Source organism: Gymnodraco acuticeps, unplaced genomic scaffold (genome assembly GCF_902827175.1).
Source record: "Gymnodraco acuticeps unplaced genomic scaffold, fGymAcu1.1, whole genome shotgun sequence".
Taxonomy (NCBI): Eukaryota; Metazoa; Chordata; class Actinopteri; order Perciformes; family Bathydraconidae; genus Gymnodraco; species Gymnodraco acuticeps.
In genome coordinates, this window is record NW_022990023.1 from 76,968 (window position 1) to 97,667 (window position 20,700).

Genomic DNA, 20,700 nt, shown 5'->3' on the forward strand with positions numbered 1-20,700 from the left:
AAATCCTGGAGGGTGTTGAATTTGTTCTCTCTTTGCGCTTTAAGGTCAGTCTAAACAGAGGACTTAGTTCCCTGAAATATATTCTTAGGCCATCTTGTAATTGTATGTGATTATTTTGGATTTCAAAAGCTTTCATTGTATGGAGACAAACAGGCAGAGTGTGCAAAATAAACATTACTCGGAACCAAGCCTTTATGGTGTAATAGATACAGTTGCAGGGAATCAAATTCAGCTATATATAGAGAATTACTAAGTACCCTTGAGAAGATATAGGACAATGATCCGCATGATGACAAATGCTTTTATCATATAACTAATGCAATGGAACCAGATCTTTCCACACAATTTAACCAAAGTCAAAATGAGCAGCTCTTCCGTTCTCTTTGAGCAACAATTGTATGCGTAAATCAGTGGAGAACCTGATATCCAATCCTGTTTAATTCCAAATTACTTATTTTTTTTACTCTTATCCATGCTACAGCTTTTCCCCCCTTATTTGTCAAAGGTCAGTGATACACAAGTTGCCCCCAGTGTGAAACCAGGGCACATCAAAGCAGGCAGCACATCACACAGATGGGGAGCGCAGCTTGAAGGAAACGGGTTGGTCAGGCTGCCAGTTTTAAAGCTGCCTGTCTGCTGGTTGGACTGTTCCTCTATTCACCATCCCATATTGCCAGCCTTAAGAGTATATGCTACTTCTTGTTTCTTTCAATGACAGTTCTCACAAAGACTTTGTATTGTTTAATGGTTTACATATATACTAGTAGTTTTAGTTTAGAGCCATGGTAGCGAGGCGGTTCCGTGGGCGTACAAAATAAGCTTTGGAGGAAGAGCCCCGTTTTGGAAATTGCTTTTTCGTTTTTATTTTATTTTACTAATATAGTTTTGTACTTAAGTTGCCGTTTCTGGGTCACTAAAGAGATATGATTTGCAAAACTGTACTTTTAATATAATGTGACCCCAAATAAAGAATACAAAATTCTAAAAAATAAATAATAATAATTGCTCAGTGGCACATGAAGCCAACATGCATGACTCGTGGGAACAAAAATACCCAGATCTTTCACTGATCTTCCCCATTGGACCATCAGAGCATGCGCACTGTAGGGATTCAGCTTAAAGTGCATTTTACAACTTTTATGCTGATTTACACACATCTTTCCCAATGCTAGTCAAGGGAAAAACCTATCTTTGGGCCCAATCGGGCCACTTCCTTGGGGCCTGGGCTTTACTTAAACACATTGGTGTGTTGTTAGCAACATTAGCTAATAGCTAATGTTGCTAACACCTTTTCATCATTTTGATTGGCATATGGAATCTGGTTCTTCGTGTAATGCAAATTATAGCTCTGCCCACCTTCTACCTGAGGCTAATTATGATAAGTGACAACCCCTTTGCGGCTGAGAAGCAACCTTGAGATAAGGTCCCTTTCTCTTCCCATGTAATGCCCTAATGTGCTTTACCAAATACGTGACCTCGCTCTTTCCTCACAGGACTCTAAAACTGTGCATTAGATATAGTGTCATATCTATTCCGCTCTGCATCGGCCAAACGGTGAATGCACTTATTGTAAGTTGCTTTGGATAAAAGCATCAGCCAAATGTAATGTAATGTAAAAATGGGTTGACAAATGATATCCTTGTCAAAGAGCAATTTGAACGATTCCTCATTTATGTAGGACCCATGTGGAGTCCATTAACCTCTAGCCACTCGTGAGTGTATACAGTCTATGGTGAGGCCCTTGATAGAGTCATTTATGAGTTGACAGGTCATATCCATGCAGCTGTCTCAGATCATAAAGCAAAGATGTGGAGCACGCAGTTGGCCGCGAGGAAAGTTGAGTGTCACACAAAGAGACTTCAATTAGGTGAACTTAATTTTATCTGCTGTGTTGTTTGCCTGGTCATTAGTTGGAATCCTTTAACAAGATGCAAAGGCTGGGTGTAATACCACTGGATAATTGGGACATTTTCTTCTTTTAAGAGTTGTGAGAAATCAATAAACAGATAGTTTCAGATGCTTTAGCTTTAACAAAGATATCTCTGTCTATTTCTGTCTCAAAAATATATATACTATGGATAATGTTTTTTGTTATATTGCAAAATCCCATCCGCCTCCTTTTCAGAGCATTTTTAGTATGAGCATAAAAAGCCGAGTGGAAACGCCAAAATTCAGAACACCCTTTTTATGAGTTTTAAAGAATTGGTGTCTCGATTAAAGAAAGAGTGCATTAGGAAAAGAATAATGTCATATTTCTATCAAGTCTGACTATTTTTCTCCTGAAAACATGGCGCCAACTTCTACTTACTTTAATCAACATAATACTAATAACGTAATAATGGTAGTGGATGAAAGCACTCAAAACACGCCTATAATCTTGCCTATTTTCTCATTGAAATAAAAAATCTCTGATACACTTTGATGGAAACCTGGTAGTGTTTTTGCTCATGAACATTTGAAGAATTGGGTGTAATTTCTTGAACAGTATCACAATATTTAGTGATTTTAAACAGTTCTTTCAGTAAGAAGTTGTCTTATGCTACTTGTCTAGGATTTCAACTTCATAAGGCGAATCAGGTCAGAGAAAGAGAGAGTACATAGAGCAGCATTTATGACCTTTGCTTTATATTCTTGGCTTGTGTGTTCTGATGGTGGACCAGCAGCCAGACAGGCTGATGAGTGCTGGTATTTAAAGAGCTGCTGAGGCCAGATACTTTGCTACTAAGAGGCCAGCACAACAGATACTGAGTTTACAGATAAAGGTTCTGTGTTTCTGATGTTAAACTCAGAGCTTTCTGTATGAGGAAACTTCTCAACAAACAAACGAGTTTCATGATAAATAGAGATCCTCCTGCTGGCAGCTCCTTTGGATTTGTCTGAAACCACATGATACGTAGACTGAGCTCATGGCTCCTGCCTGGATAACACCACCAGTAAGTCAATTATGAAACTCTCCTGTATGACAAAAAAAAATGAAATTCTGGAAGCAATTATGATTTGAATGTGATATTAGGGAACTGCAAAACGAATTCAGTTTTTGAGTGACAAGTTCCCTGTTAATTACATTTGTGTGTATCTTCTGCTGGTAGAAGTTTTTTAAGTTGTTCAGTTCCCATGATAATTTGCTCAATATCACGCTCAATTGGATGCTCTCCTTTTTAATGAGCATAGTTAAATAGTTTATCATGCATTAATTTGTTTTTTCTTATTCTTATTCAGTTTGCTTTGAGGTTTAATTTATTTCTAGCAGTCCAGTTGTGCTCGGGAATTCTTCATTTCTCCATTTTATTTTGTCCTTTAAAAGATAATAGAGTCCCATCTGCACATAATATATTAGGTTTTTCTTCTTAAAGTGAAACATAACTTGGATTGAATGCCAAACAACTATTTTTACTTTTAAATGATCAAATGTAGGCCTGAGATTGTCATTTATTCCAATTTTAAAATGCTTCATTAATATTATTTAAACTTGTGACATATCACATCAATCAACTGAGGGCACAGAGGAACAGATACAGTGAAAACGTTTTTATTTTGTGTAGCTTCATAATAGAAATCAAACACATTTAGTTAGTAATGGGAATTAGTATAATAATATACTGTTTATACAATAACATTGCACAATCTAACAACCTCTTTTTTCCCATTTAAATTTAGCAATATGGGACCAATGTTTTTCACTATTTAGTGTTCATTTTATTTAGTCTCTTCTTGCAACATAGGTATATGTTATATAATTGTTTGGGACACACATACAATTCAGCATAATTCCCTGTGCTAATATTGCTAGTGTTAAATGTTGTGAGAAGCTTTAACCTGTGTGTGTTAATAACCTTAAAGCTTTTTGTGATAACTTGCTTGCAGATCAAAATGAAATAACACATACAAATGTGTTGCTTTTATTCATGCTTGACAGAACAAAACACAAGGCACATACTCAGTAACTTGTTCTCTCTTCAGTCGTAATGAGAGTCAACGGTGTATTTCTGGGTTTCTGTCCAGATTATTGCTTTCCTGAGTTTGTTATAAACAGAAAAAAAATCATCAATTCCTCTTTGACAATCTCACTCCAGTCACGTTCATCACACCTAAACAGGGCTTTTCTTAGGATGTTATGTTACACACAATATTTTACAATCTGCAACACTGGCAAAAAGGAAATCTTAACATATAGGATAAATAAAATGCTTCAATGCTCCAGAAACGTAGGCCTTCATCCCTGTAGCAGAGGGCCGGGTGGTCCCAGCTGCAGGCGGAGGCCCGCTCCATCAGGAGGGCCGGGCTGTGGAGCAGAGAGCCAGCAGAGACCAGCAGCTGCTGCCCGAGCAGCACCCTGTGAGAAGTAGTTTTGTAATGAGGCTGTCAGGTGCCAACTCCAGCTGACCACATAAAGATAATGAGTGGAGCAGGGCGGGGGGCTCCGGTGTGATGGAGAGTTTACACCAAGACTACGTCAAGGTGCATTATCAGACCTTAGCAACAGGAGCAGCTTCACAGTGCTGCATGGTAAAACAATATTATACTTGTCACAATTGATTGAATTCAGGCTGATACTGACTGAAATCACTGAATTGGTGACAATAGGGAAATTACAATACATTGTATCTTTAAAATATGAATTCAAGTTAATCCTGATTAAGGTTTGTCCAATGTGATTATGCATTAAAAGGGTTTACACCCGAATGAGATTACTTGTTACAATGCAGTTCTCTTTTACCAATTTGCTGTGTCCTAGTTTAATAATACATTAAAACAACTATTTAGTGAATTGATATATTTATTTTTATTTATTTATTTAAAACCATATTTAACCATATAATAAAACTCACAGATAAACAGATGATCAACGCTTTATTTATCGGCAAATGAATCTGTCATATTTCCTGAACATCTCTTGACAGGCTGAATCACGTCTCACAGTTTCTCTAACTCAGAGGTCTTCAACAGGGGGTCCGCGACCCCCAGGGGGTCCGTGGAGGTACTGCAGGTGGGTCGCGAAATCTTTGGTTGATTAGACAATTTTTTATATTTCTTTAAAAAAAAAAAGATTTGATGTCTTTAAATGCACATTAACATCAATCTAACATATGGTAGCGAACAGAGAAATGGAGGCAGAAGACGTTATCTTTCAGTCAGCAATGCACACATTCAGCTACACACAGAAGCTATCTCAAGCTAGGCGCCGGTTCACTCACGGCAGGAGACTACCCCGGACCTGTCCCACCAGACCTCCTGTACACAAAGGGGAGGACCCGCCCCTATCGCTGCTGTGCCAATCACGAGGCCGCATGACACACGCTGGCTCTGTCAGGTTCCCCGTGATTGGCCGAGAACGTATTCAGTCCCCAGTTTACTAAGGACCCAGACACAAGGACGCACGCTGCGATATTATTGAGAAGACCATACCATTATATAAAAATTGATCGTTTTGTAACTCGACCAAAAAAATCCACAAGCACAAGAGAGATACCATCCACCTCAGAAACCACCAGTGAACATGCAAGTGGCAAGGCGGAACCTGCTGCTGATGTAGCAGCTAATAAGGGTAAGCGCAAACGAAAGAAGACCCGAAAATATGCAGATAATTATCTGAAGTTTGGTTGACAGATGGCATTGAATTTCCAATATGTGCCATTTGCTCTACTGTTCTTTCAAATGAATCTATGAAGCCATCAAAGCTGCAGCGTCACTTGACACAACACACAGCCACTTAAAAGACAAACCTGTTGAATACTTCCAAGCTAGCCTCAAATCCCTCCAAGATCAACAGATATTGATCATAAAATCAGCCAAAGTTGGTGAGCTAGCTTTGAAACGCTCTTATCAAATTGCTCTTCGGATTGCCCAGAAGACACAGCTATACAAACTTGCAGAAGATTTAATATTGCCTTCAGCAACCGATATGTGTAAAACAATGTATGGGAATGATATTGACATTAACAAACTGAAAACCATTCCAGTGTCGGACACAACCATAGCTCACCGTATAGACGAGATGGCATCTGATGTGAGGGTGCAACTGATAGAGAAGCTGAGGTTGGCAGATGCATTTGCATTACAATTAGACGAGTCAACAGATGTGTCTAAGGGGATGCCCAGCTTCTGGCGTTTGTGTGCTTTGTCGATGATAAGGAAATGCAGGAGGAATTTTTGTTTTGTAAGTGCCTCCCTCAACGCACAACTAGTTCTGAAATATATTAACCTGTGTATTATTTGAATAGCTTAGTATTGAATGTACAATAACAGAGTAGCTATGTTTATACACGGCACTAGGCCCCGTTTAATATAAAACACAATTGTATGCCATACATATAGTAGGGGGGTCCCTGCTCCAGCTCTCCATCAGTTTGGGGGTCCCTGGTCTGAAAAACGTTGAAGACCCCTGCTCTAACTCATTGTCTAAATATGAAATTGTCCTTATTCCATGAGTTTTCAACAACATGACAATTTGCATAACAAAAGAGGACTAAACTGACATCCTGTAGTTTTACCATCCATGTTATCCCTGCATGGAGAGACCTTGTCAATGCAAATGTATGTCCAACTCAATGTATGTTGGACAACTCACACCTCCCTCCGACTGACCTTGTCTGCAGTCTACTCATCAATACTGTCTGTGAAGCAGACCATTTACTCACAAAATACTTTGGGTAATACAGCAACAGTCTGAGCTCCAGCCTAGGCTGATAGAACTGAGACATGTTCTTTAAAATCAGATAGTGAACAGCAGCATATTCCTGCCTGGGGCTTGTTTTGGGGAACACAATTAATTAGTTGTTGACATGTATTCATTGGTACATGTTCAGCAATCAAATCAAAAAGTACCAGCCAAGAAAATAAATATAAGTTTCTCAATCAGTCAGTAGATTAACTGAAATTGTTCCTTTTGTTTTAAATATTTGGATGGACTAGGTTTTAAATGTCCTCTTTAAAAACGTGGTAAAGATGTATTGAGTAAATTAAGAAATCTCCATACTTTGGATGCTGAACAAGGCATTTTCTGCTATTTTTGCACAAATACTCACTTTAATGATTCATTGATTGTTAAAAGATCGACATTAATCGATTATTAATCTGTCGATGAACTGAATTGCAATTGAAGACATCAAAGGCCGGTTGAAAATCTGGACTTTCAGTCAAAATACAGAGCAGCCGGTGAACAGAATTTTGCAATTATGTTACTAGGAATTATACATAATCCAGTCAGTTTTACATGTATTTCAAAACATATTCGCTGCTCCAATTACAATAGTTTAACATAATCTCTCTGAGGCAGGCTTGTTTATTTTCATACACCTTGTTGTGTTAAAATGCTCCTCAAACCATCTCCATCCTCACCAGCAGTAACTCATGTTCCTCTCCACCGGCAGCCCATACTAATATAAGGCATCATTCAAATAATCACGGTGATGATGGGCTGCAGCTTTGAAGTCCCTGCTGCTGGTCGGAGGCGAATTCCAGTGAACACATTTCCCTTCCACTTTCATCTCTCACCAGTCAAATTGAATTTCTAGAACGGCAAAGATTTTTTTCTTTTTTTTTTACAAGTGCTGCTTGCTGTTTGGCGGGGGTTGCGTTCACGAGGCGGAAAGGAAAAAATGTCCAGCACCATGAGGACTTAATTGATGCCATTATCATATGAACAGCAGCACCAAAACAATGAATTGAGTTAGACTTGGGGTGACATTTCCACATTCACAGCAGCGCTCGTGTTATTACTGCAGATTGATTTATGCCGTCAGTGTGCCGCAATCGCTCAGCCATTACAGGTATTAAGGCTGTGTGCTCACACAAAGAAACATGTAGCTTTTTGTTCCCCGGGAATCGGCTTTTATTATCTGTTAAATTGAAAGAAGCTGGAACAAGATACTCATCTGCAGACTGTACTCTGATGTAGTGCTGTGTCAGAGATAGCCAATTCCTTTCAGCTAAACGCATGTCTAAGGGTCGGGTTGTACTATGTAAAAAATGTCATATACTGTGGCCTTAATTTGAGCTCTTTAATGGGATTGCATATATTATATTTGTGCATGCTGACAGTGAACGCTCTGGTAAAAGGATTTAGATAAAGTAATAAGCATGTTTATTTCTGCCAATAAAATTGTTTCGTAGAATGAAATAAAAAGCACTGTAATGGTGGTGCTGATCAAATTGCAGTTTGAATCACACTGAAGAAAAAGAGCAATTTTCCTCTGCTCTGAAAGGAGCCGCGCTGCTCTGTTGCCCCCCTGTGGAGACTTTAACTACAAACATTCTGCTGAAATGCCTCACAACGGGGCTGTATTTTTTCTATTTCACATGTCAACACGGCTGATGAATACCCTTTTTTTATTTGTATTTCTCCAGATATGAAGCGTCCGAAAAGCCCTGACCCGCTGGAGAGTATCCCTACTCCCAGGAGTCAGGAGGATGAGGAGGAGGAGGAGGAGGAGGAGGAGGAAGAGAGGAAGCTGGCGTCAGTGCACAGGGCCAAGAGAGAGCGTCGTCAGGGCAGCAGCAGTGCCACAATGTGCCAGGTGTGCAACATACAGCTGAACTCCAGCGCCCAGGCCCAGATCCACTACAGAGGGAAGACGCACCAGAGGAGGCTGCGCCGACTGGCCAAGGCCGTCACCACAGGTAGGGGCGCTCCGATTTACTGATGTGTGGAGGTATGGGGAAACATGTAAAAAAACAAACACTTCATCCATCCAATTTACATGCTACAGAAAAGAGCTTCAAGAATTGTTGGGAAAATACTGAATGTGCTCTTCCAATATCAGAGTAGCACATGATAACAAAGGCCCTACGTAGCTGTGTACGTGACAGGATGATTACCCAGAAGAGCGTCAGGACACACTGTTTTAGGCAGATGATAGCTATGTGACAACGATTAACATGATGATTCAGCCTCTATGGAGATAGACATATGAGTCATATAGTCATGTTTATTGCTTACGCAGGCCTTAGCTAATCTGAACTAAGCATAGAATACTGCTTTGAACCGGTATTCTGCATCTTGTGACTGTAACACCCTCTCTTGTATTTAAGGCATGTCAAGGACACTGTTCGGGGAACTATTTTGTCCCATGCAGCTCTGTAAGTGATGACTACTTCCATTCTTGTAAGGATAATAAATACATGTATCCTGATATTGAAGACCAAGCCGGTGACGAGTGATATTTTTCTAACAAGAATTATCAGTCCATCTTAATTATGAACAACTAACGCACAATTTATTTTTACCACCTGCTTTCAAATGTTGTGATCTAGTCAATTTGGTGATAATGAATTACCTTAAGAAAAACTGGGAAACACTCAAATGTAGATGTGATTATTATTTTGTAGTAACATTTTTAGTTAACCTTTACAGGTGGTTATTGAACAGGTAGCCTATTAGAAATTATAACAAATAAGGTCAGGTAAAATAATCCCATCCCCCTTTAAACCTTGGCAGTCAAACTATTTTTGTTTTCTCTTTTAATTTGATTCCTGAGTTTAATGGATGCTTTTTGGAAAATTGTGTACAAAGGCTGAAAATAAATATGACTCCTATTGAGAACCTATTTCCTTTGCCAAGAAGAATTACCTACTGATTAACTGAAGAAAATGATTTAATAAAAAAGTGAGCAAGCACTCGATGGCTAAAAAGAACATATCACTAAGATTTCTGTCTGTCATTGTATTTCCACTTTGTGCTAAGGATCAAGATGGCCTGACACAGTTAAAAGCTAAACAAATAGACTAATAACAACTATAATATTTAACTAAATGGTTAACTTTGAGGGTGTAGTTTACAATGCCGTTGTATTCTGTACCTCAAAGGGAATTTATTAAGAAGAATATAAAATGACTTTTCAAGGTAAATTAAGACAACTTTCAGTGGCAGAAAAAGGCCAGGTAGTCCCAAATGAAGGAACTGTGATAACAGGAAATGCACAGGTGTAACTAATAAAGTTAATGATGGCTCCATTACATTTAAAGTGTCCCAGTAAGCCATACCAGAGAGACATTAAGTGCAATAATGAAGAACAGGAGCATCTGAATGGGACAGAGACAGTTTATAAATTACCCCTGCGGAATTGTTTCCAATGATGAAAAGTTAAAACGTAAATGCCTAAAAAAACGACTGTTGTTGGATCTTCAAACTTGTGTTATTTTGTAAAAGAAAGCAGCTGAAAACAGACCACTTATTGCAAGACAGGAACATTCAACATTGGCTGAAAGACTCATAAACTGCCTCAAAATGACCGAAGTTTAATCAACAGCTCTTACAGTCTGAACAAAAGCGGGACATTATGAACTTCTTCAAATTGCTATTTGCTGCAGGGCTTTTGTTATTTTGTCTTCTGCAGGGTTTTAATCAATTGTCACTCCATGGAGGGAGACTTTATAAGTAATAGAAACAAAATACTACTTTGTCTCCAAGTCTAAAGCTTTGTTGCTAGAGTTTGTTACAAAGAAATCTCAGCTTCAGTAACAATGTAAGTGAATGTGACAGTGCAGGTACTAAGAATGTCTCTTTTCAGAACCAGATTTGATTTTACAACGGGAGAAACTTGATTTTGTAAAGAAATACAATTAAAATAAATATATTAACATGGAAAAGCAAAACTAAAAATGTACAAATTGTACTACCATATATATTATCAATAAATATGTTAGAACATGTATTTGTATAATTCATGCTGGGGCTCAGTCCCTTTGCAAAGCATCTGGATTCGATTCTAGCCTGTGACAGTTTCATCAATAAAGACACTGGTGGCCTAAAAATATCTTTACAGTATATACATCATATTTAACTATTAGCATTATAATGTATATATATTGCTGAAAAAAAGGTATTGCTCAAATGTGCAGTACAGTGTAATTCAGTACAAATGTCAAAGTGGATCAAGTATTGGAGAGCTTACACATCTGTGTTTTTGTTCTGATACATAGGGGGAAAAGCAGAAATGTAACATTTGGAGCCACCAAAAGCTGTCAAAACATCTTCACTCTCATAGACACTTACTATGCAAGTTCTGCAAAGAATGTGCTTTCCAGCAGAAGTTGTGCTGATTGGTGTTTTTCAGCACACTGGTGCGTGGTGTTTTATATATCGTTTATGTAATATAGTCTCTCTGTCACAGTCTTGGTAATGTTTACATCTGCAGACAATGAGGAGCTGTTATGTATTTGGTACATATTTGGTATTCCAGAAGAGACCCTCGCCATTTTTAAGCATTTTGAGCACACCTGTTTTGAAGAGGGGCCATTAATCACCTTCAGTCCCACAACCTGTGTCACTCTGCCACGCTGACCCGCCTGATCAATCAGCTCTCAGGAAAAGAGCCTCTAATGAACAACTGGCCAATCAGATGGCACTTTTTAATGTTGATTTATGAGGCTGTCTCTCTCTGTTGGCTTACTACACATATTTAGCTGTTCCAATCTAACACAGTGCATGAAATACAATTATTACTTTATCCATTGTATAATTTCTGCCTCACTTCAACCTCATCTTGATATCATCAGAATGTTATTGACTTTTTCTGTGTCAGATAATAGCTTTTGCAGATCATCATTCATACTTTAAAGTGTGAGACTGATCCGGAGCAGAAGCCATTTTTGGCAAAACTTAACATTTTTGATCAGGTCTTTCTTTGATTTTAGCTGCTGTAACTTTTATGGAAAACTGAGCCGATGGCCTAGTTTTGTACTTTTTAGTGCGGAAAAATACCTTTTTTGGAATCTTACTCAATTTCAGGTGAACAAAACTCAGTTTTTCTCTCCACAATTCACAAGTCAATGACGATGTACTGCCATTAGGCAGCTTTGATTTGATCTCAATATATTACAAATCAAATGTTTTGTCTGCATACTGTCAGGACTGTTTTACATTAACTTTATTTTCTCACTCCTCCCTTGTACGAGACATACTCAAAACCCGCCTATATTTATGGAATTGGGTTACAGCTTATGTGTGATTGGGATAGCTGTAGACCTTGTTGGGACCATCTTTAAAGGCCACTACAATGTGAGAAACTGTATGTGACCTCATTCCATTTTTATTGCGCATCATTGCATGACTTCTAATTAGCAGCATCATCACTGACAGTGTAAACAGCCGACCTGCTGCAGGCCACAGTGATGGAGCGATCTCATCCGATCATTTGAAAGACAAATAGAGACTCCCGGCAGATTTGTGTCAGTCCCTGGGGATCAAGGTTCCTGTTGTAACATCACGCAGGGCGCTCAGTGATTTCACACCTGCCATGTTTGTACTGTTCTAATGAACTCTACAGTGTTTCAACCCTTAGTTTGGGTTAAATATCAGACAAACACGTGACTGCCTCAAATTAGCCCTGAAATTGTTTATATTTGGGAAAATCCAAATAGAGCACAGACAGCTAAATAACCTGTACATGATGCTTTAAAGACAAAGACCGCCTATGTTGTTGCCAGTGACTTCTGCTCATCATTTCATTGTTATGCTTTTGATTCTAGAAAATATCTAATAGAATAGAAGTTGATAAAAGTATAGATCTCACAGTATATTCCATTTTGGATTATTTCTGACATTTCTCCAGATCTAAAGCATAGATTGTAAAAAATGTTTCACTCAAACATGTATACACTTAGGTATTTTGTTTATTTCTGTTATGAATGAACCGATATGAACCATAATGCTTCTCTTAATCTGGCAGTTGATACGTCGTTTTGTAAAAACAACATGACTCATTACTGGATTAAAAAAACATTTTCAGGCAGAAAATGGCAGCCAAGCAGATTTTCTGTTAAACCTTGTAAACAAAAACAAAAGAACATTCATACACACAGATGCCAAGTTTTCTTTGTATCACAGCATTCTCCCTTTTGCTTATTTCGTGGTAGAGTAAAGTATATGAGGATGTGCCAGATCAATTAAGGTGATTCAGTCTGTGCTGCGATGAACAACCCTAATAACACACATTCCCTCCCCACAGCTGAACTAGCACTCCCTTTATTTAGCCGCATGAAATGATTGCCCAAATGAAAAGAGACTTTAATAGGGTGCTTCTCACTCGGGGCCTTTTGAAAAGAGAATGGACGAAAGCAGTTTCCACCTCCTGCTTCTGGACCTCAGTGGAATCGTTTCATATTGTCTAGGATGTGTTTGTGACGTGCATTCATCGTTAGGGTATAAACTCACTTGATATTGCCATTAATATACTGTTATATACTGCGTTTTCAACCTTACCGGATAATAGGCTTTAAAATGTGCCTCTCATTCACCTATTGAATCACAAACCCACAGTGGAGGAGCTGACATTCAAGGCAACTGTAGGTAGAGGAGAATTATTACAGACACATAGTTGGCCCCAGATGTTTAGTACATTCAAGGGTAAGTTGCACAAATAGCGTGAATTAAAAATCTATATGTCTTTTCAGCAACGCACCCCTTTACATTAATCTGACGGCAATTTAAGACATCGGTTATAAGTTTGATTTGTTACAGTTCCAACAAAAACACATTTCCCTCTAAACTTCTACGTTGGTTTTATTTAAAGCCCAAAGAAGTTGACTAATCCACTATTTCAGAAAAAAAAAGATTTCAATTTTTTCTTTTTCAATAACTTAAAAGCTTATCTAAGCATTTCACTTTTCCATGGGTCTATTTGAGATTGAGCTAATAATGATCTTCTGAAGACCTCTAACCCTCATCAGGAGCAACATAAACATCCAGGCTTTGCACCGTTATAATCTTATACACATCTACAAAAGTTGAAAAACAAACAAACATTTTCCCTTAATTTATGCATTTTCCTGCAAGATCCATCGTGGGGCCAAGCTGAATGTCACGCCTGCAGAATTAGAAGCACTTTCCTGAGGGCAATGCTTGACGCTGCTTTACGGTTGTAGTGTTTATCTTTCCTGGAAGCAGATTTTGTCTAACTGATAATATCAGGGAACACATTTCTTGAGCGCAGTTGATACCACAGATAAAATGAACAAGACCGTATCATCATTGCATGCAATATGTGCACTGATATGCATCTTTGGCTATTTTTAATATGCACCTTGTACCAATGTGTATATCTCGGGCTGAAAATTCAAGTTTCACAGTGGTGTGACCAAACTTGGTTTTCTACTCTTTGATTTTCACATTATGAAAGTTCAAACACATCCCAAATAAAAACAGAAAAATTATGTTGGTTATAGAAGTGAACCTTATCATTTCCTGCAGCTTTTATAACAATCTTCTATCACTAATGGTTAAATCCAGGGGCGGTTCTAGGGGGGGCCAGTGCCCCCCTAACACTGACCTCTGACCCCCCTGTGGTCCCCCTAACAATGAAAAGTGTTTTTTTTTTTTTAAATGTATATTTTCTGGTACTCGGTTTGCCAAAAACCGCAGGATTTTGTTTCTGTAATGTGAGATTGTGCAGACACTAGGGGTTTCACCAACTAATCGACTAGTCGACTACCTTTACGACTAGTCGGCGCTGTAGGCCCTAGTCGACTAGTCGTGTGAAAAATGGAGGTAAACGAGGTGCTGCAAAATGCTTCAAAACACGTCCGACATTCTTATGTATGGCAGTACTTCAACAAAGATGTAACCAACTCCACAGTGAAGTGTCAGTTGTGTACAGCTGTACTGAAGTACAACAAAAATACATCTGCTAGGCACAACCATCTGAAGATGAGACACCCGCTGCCGACAGCTAGCACTAGCAGTAATGCTAGCACCAGTGAGCAACAGACCGGCGTCAGCACAGGACAGAGGCAGACGAGCAGCAAGAAAAAACGGGTCAACAGTGATGCGGATGATGAGCTAGGGTTTACTGCCAGCGGACACCGCATATCCCCACAATGGATAACCCACTGGAGTGGTGGGCAGAAAACGTGCACCGCGTCCCCCGTTTAGCCAAGCTTTCGAGGAGCTATTCCAGCCACAGGCACCCCGAGTGAGAGGGTTTTTTCCCTGGCAGGCAACACTGTCACCCGAAAGCGGTCAAGCCTCCTTCCCTCACAGGTCGATGCGTTGGTGTTCCTCAACGCAAACCAAAAATCTGGAAAGGTGGACGTTATCGTGGAGGACAGCGAGTAAAGTGTTGCGCAATGCGCTGTTGCGCACTGGATTTACGTGGCATTTCAGTAAACAGAGTTTTTTACTGTCGATTTTGGTGAGTCCAGTTACTGTTTGTTATTTACTAAGTCCAGTTACTGTTTGTTATTTACTAAGTCCAGTTACTGTTTGTTATTTACTCAGCCATGTAACACAAATTAAAATGCAGTGTTTAATGTAACTGTATGAGTTCCAATATAAAATACAGTTGTACACCTCTCTTTGTGTGTCTTTATTATGACGTAATGACTAGTCGACTGCTATTTTGAAAAACGCGTCGACTAGTAAATATTGGTAGTTGTGAAACCTCTAGCAGACACCCTTATGTAAAGTAGAGATGTAACTGTTTATTGCCTTTATTTTTATATAAATATGGTGTTAGTGCAAACATTGCACTATAACTTAAGCTGAAGCTAACAGTAATAACTATAAGATCTATCTGAAATAAATAAGTGTACTGAAACAAATACCAATAACTGTATTGCATTGTTTTCTTATGCGCAATTACTTCATACTGTCTAGTTCTCTTTTTCGTCCTGCATTTATTGTGCCCCCCTCAGAAAATAACTGGCCCCCCAGTGCCCCCCCCCAGTCAAATTGGTCTAGAACCGCCACTGGTTAAATCCTTCCTTCTCCTGTAACATACAGTAGATACATAACAACCATAAATGCTGTATGTCTGCAGGCACATATGCATATACATAGACATGAACACGCATGCTTAAACACACTGTGTGAGCTGTGAAATGGGACATTTATCAGCCGGGGTTTTGTGCTGCTTGGCCTCATTTTCATACAGCAGGTGCTGCTCAGCAGAAAGCAGACATTTCTAAGAATTCACTTGATCTGTCATCGGCCATTCAGCACAGTCTGAAGGCCTGCAGGAAGAGCAGGAGCTGGAGAGGGTGAGACAGAATGACGGGAGTGATGTTGAATTTTCTTTGTTTTGACTCAGTGGTTGCCAGCTATGGCACCAAAACCCTCAGGGCGTATAGTGTCAGAGCAGACGCAGTATTCCCAGTGGCTGTGTCATGCCCAGGTCAGGGACGTATTGGAGATTACCCAGCGAGCTTTACCTGGATTTTTGACTCAAATAAAACCAAAAAATCCTTTATTTTTGGTACTTTAGTGTGTTAGGGTTGTTATTCAGAGCCATTAGCCAAACATAGGATTTATCTTGGTGGATAAAGAGTACTTTTGGAGAATTTTGAATGTTTTGATGTTTGCCAAGATACAAATCGGTTAATATCAGTATATTAACTTGTCTTATGTGTATTTAGGAAGTGTAGTCATTTAAAAACCTCTATGTATGTATGCAAGGGGCTGTAGTTTTGTTCAAATGCAGAAAACGTGTTTTTCTGGGTGAATTAGGTTGAGAGAAAAGAGGCTTTGTAAATCACTTTTCTTCTCTGTTTCTGCCTCCCTTTACCAAATCAGTGATTTCCATAAATAACATGGCATGTGAATCATATCCACATACAGAGAACATGTAGGTATGCGTAGCTGATGTTTAGCATGTGCGCAGCTTGATGATAGCATGCTGTGTATCCGCTCTGCTCGAGGACATCTCTCCGCACGTGTATAAGGATGCAGCCGGCTGAAATCAAGTGTATAACTGTCAGGATTTGTCAGTGTTGTGCTTCCACGCCACACTTATTCGAGTAGACAAGGAGCCAGCAAGGAGCCAGCAAGGAGCACACAGTGTAGACACAAGCAGCGTGTGTGTGTGTATCTGTTTCATGTGTGTCTATGTGTGTGTTGACGACACTTGTATTTGACATTTGAGGCCAGGGTTTCAGGGCACAGGCTGTGAGAATAATTGTGTTTATTTGAAGTGATTACAGTGACTGTGGAATGAATAACAATGCATTGAAAGCCAAGCCTCTGTGTTGCTACTATGAATATCCAGCTATGTGTTTCTGCAATGAGCTGAGGCTACATGGCAGTGATTCTTAAGGTTTAAAGTATTACCCTATTATTCAAAGGCATGTCCAAATGGGTCACAAATTGTTTACCTGAGAGCCATAAGAAGATGTAAAAATATTCATATCCTCTATAGCCTGTATGCGCTACACTAGTATAATGTGTAAGACCAATATATAAAAGTTCTACAGTACTTGAAATAAACATCTTATTTGCGTAATAATTCCTTAGTTTATAGTTATTTTGCTTTGTCATTCAAACAGTACAGAGTATTTGAACATCCTTAATTTAAATTATTTAGTATTAGTAGTTATAAACCGATACATTTACCGATGTCTTTGCCTTTTTTGGGGATCGGACAGTTGAACCACTTGCAACAAACATCTCCAGCTGGACTTGAACCAGCGACCTTTCGTGGTTAATCCTTAGGCTTCAAGGTCATCCAATGAACATTTAATCTTAATCTGTAAAATAATGTATTTTAACTAGCTGTCAAACTGAGCTGCAATGTATTGCAGTATGTATAACCTAAAATTGTATATTTTAGGTTACATTGATTTATTGTGTTGTATTTATTGTTGATTTATTGTACTTGAATCAATATAATTTGCATGATTTCTCAATGGTGACACCAAATCCATTACTGTTGTTAATACATTGCAACTCAGAGCCATTTGAGGTTAATATCGCACAGAAAGGGCAACACAGCTCCCATAATCAAACTCTGCTATGCAAAGTGTCAATACAGCAATCATGGGAAGATTAGCCAGAAAATGAGCAAGCTATTAGGTGAACAATAATCTCTCCCACCTGCTCTTTATAACAAACACACTGTCGGTTCCTTGAGCTCAAATAGTTTTGATTAGCACTGAGTGAGGAAGAGCTGCACTATCAATATGCTAAGCTTCCTTGATTTATTGTCTAGATGTGTGTAACTCGTTACAGAGATAATCCTCTGCTGCATGGGGCCATTGGAAGATTGGGGTCTTCTGATAATATATCTAAAATGAATTATGCCTTTTGAATGGAACATTTTATATTTTTTCACAACTACACATTATACTCTGCTAATACTTGAGTCCACCCTTTATCACATTGTACTTTGCAAAATGCTGTTAATACTGTTATAATAAGATCATTCTTCGTTAAATGAGTAGCTTATTCTTTAGGTATTATGAATGTGTGTTTACTGCAGAGGGGTGAGACCTTTACATAACTGCTCATTCATTCTCTGTGCTTTACAATGTATTGGCATGTGTGTGTCAACAGTGTTCATTGTTTAAGAAATGAATACAGAATCACTTTCATTTTCAAATCTTCCTTTTTTGTCATAGTTCCACATGCGGTGTGGCTTCCTTCCCCCCCCAAAAAATGAAGCATTAAAGCCACTTCAGCCACTCATGTGATCATCATCACAAATAACCTGTAAAAAGATCTAAATATTTAGAAATGAGAGGGTGTTTGGGTCCAAAAGATTTGACATGCAGTGAATGTTTAGGCTTAAGAACACCGAACGGAGGTTTATTGTAGGAAAACAAACCGTTAATTTAAATATCACTCTACTGCTTACTTTGGCTAAACACTCAACCATTGCTGTTCAATTATGATGGTGATTATTATTGCTATAGGAAAAAATAATGACTATGTGCTGCATGAGTGACTCCGGTATTCTGATTGAAACCTCTGCACATTCAACCTATTGGAAATGTAAACAGGAGTGTAGAAATCATTTATTCTAATCAAACAGGACCGTGCAATCAATCATCACCAACACAGGACTGCAGTATCTGATGGAAACGCTTTGGGAGTAACAGAAAACAAAGGATACGATTTAAAAAAAAAAAAAATGGAAACTGTATTCTGTTACAGTTAAAGAAACTGTAACATTTAGTACAATTAGGATTATTAGCAGGATTACAATTTTAATTTCAAAATAAAGAACAATGTACACTATTACCAGGCACATTACAACACTTTGCAACATGAGTCTCACACAATGGACTCCAACGTTTTTGTTGATGAAACAAATCCGTTCACTGGGTGAAAATGTCACAATTAGGTTTTATGTAAAGCAGGAAAGGTTGTTCCACTTTATGCTCGACACATCATGATTATATACATCATGGTAAAGTGCAAATTATTCCAAAGTAGGATGGTTTGCGCTCTTTACAGTTCATCTGAGGGCTATTCCAGTGTGAAAAGACATTTGTAGGAAATGAGTAAACCACTTAAACCTTCTGGTCAAGCAGAAGTAGTTCCTTCATAAACTGTATAGTGGACATAGTCAACATGACATCACCTATCGGTTTGTGGACTAACACTTTAAAGCTTTGAGTTTGAATTGTTACCGTTTCTATCTTTGTGTGTGCTCAGGATGAGTTTCGCTTGTTCTCGCTGTATCGCCGACCCGGAAGCCTGTCCGCTCCTCGCAGCAACGAGCCTCGCAACGTCCCGACCAATCAGAGCACACTGGGCTCACAGGGAGGGGGAGCAGGAGCTCCAACAAGCCTGTTAGGACAGAGAGTCAATACCTGGTGAATACACATACTATACAGAGATGCTGTATGAGAAACCAATGTGATTTTGGAAAAGTGCACAATTTAAATCTATTCTAGTAGACCTCAACAATGGAATTATGATCAGTAGAAATGGCCATGACCTGGGACCTTTAAGTACACCCTGCATTTAAGGTGTATAATTTGGATGTGGTTTTAAAACTGTCAACTGTCTTTGAGCCTCAATAATGGAAAGTTTGGGGATAACATCTCACAGCTGCATTTCAAGCAGGGCTTTCAGCAGAATAGAAACAGATTGATAAATGATGGCCATTGTTGTCAATTAATGCCAGGAAGGAAATTATATGTAATAGTCCTTTAGGGAGCATGCAGGTGTGAACCCTAAATAGAAAAATGTTTCTGAGAAGAAGAAGGAGAAGGGGGAGCGAGGTGGGATGTTCATGTTGTTGGTAGCCAGTCTTCTGCCACCCCCCCCCCCCCCCCTCCTCTTCCTCACTCACTTACTCACTCGCTCTCTCTAACACACTCACGCACAGAGAAGAATACACACTTGCTCTTCAGACTCTCACCATCGCGCTCTCAGCCTCTTATCCCTCTCCGCTGTTTCTCAATGCGCCTCGCTCCCAAACGTCTCACAAAGGCCAGCGGAGCGCGAAGCTTTTAATTGAAGCACGTATGTACCGTTCACTTTGGATCACAGCCAAGATGTATCGTTGACCGGAAAAAAGGATATCCCCTCAGTAAGAGAATCAAAGTGGAGGAACTATAGACACAGAAGAGAGACGGAGATCTGTGAGGTGGCACTTTGTTGGTTTTTGTTCAACTTCTCTGATGGGAGATAAACTGGCAGGAGACGCCTGAGTGAATCACAGAGAGAGTGGCAAGCCGAGGAATCACAAAACACGTGGAGATGCTGTTCGGTAAGACCGTTTGTTTACTCTCTCAGTGTGTGTCAGCACCACTTAGTTATGGTGATGCAATTGCCTCACAAGCAGCTGAGGTTATATCAGGTTGTATTTGTCTTGAGATGTGTTGTTTTCATTGATCCACCAGACTAAACGCATGTGAGTAGCCTACTCCCCTGACAGTGTGTGTTTTTCCAACAATGACTTCACACCATTGCTCAAGGGCAGGCTCCTGCCTACCATCTGCCCTCTTTCAGTTCCTCTGCATCCAGAATGAGTCCCTCGC

At 39.2% G+C, this 20,700-nt stretch overlaps 1 protein-coding gene across 3 annotated transcripts in view; it reads left to right on the forward strand.

Annotated features, from left to right (window-relative positions):
* The window catches only part of LOC117544818 (zinc finger protein 385C-like), a 70,764-nt gene that overhangs the window by 23,367 nt on the left and 26,697 nt on the right, over positions 1-20,700 (forward strand). For 2 of the 3 annotated variants that reach the window (XM_034214271.1, XM_034214272.1), the window contains exon 2: positions 8,347-8,619. In XM_034214271.1, the coding sequence (XP_034070162.1) occupies positions 8,347-8,619 (273 nt within the window). Of the gene's footprint in view, positions 1-8,346; positions 8,620-20,052; positions 20,430-20,700 lie in introns of those variants that run through there. The other variant, XM_034214273.1, reaches the window with a different exon arrangement.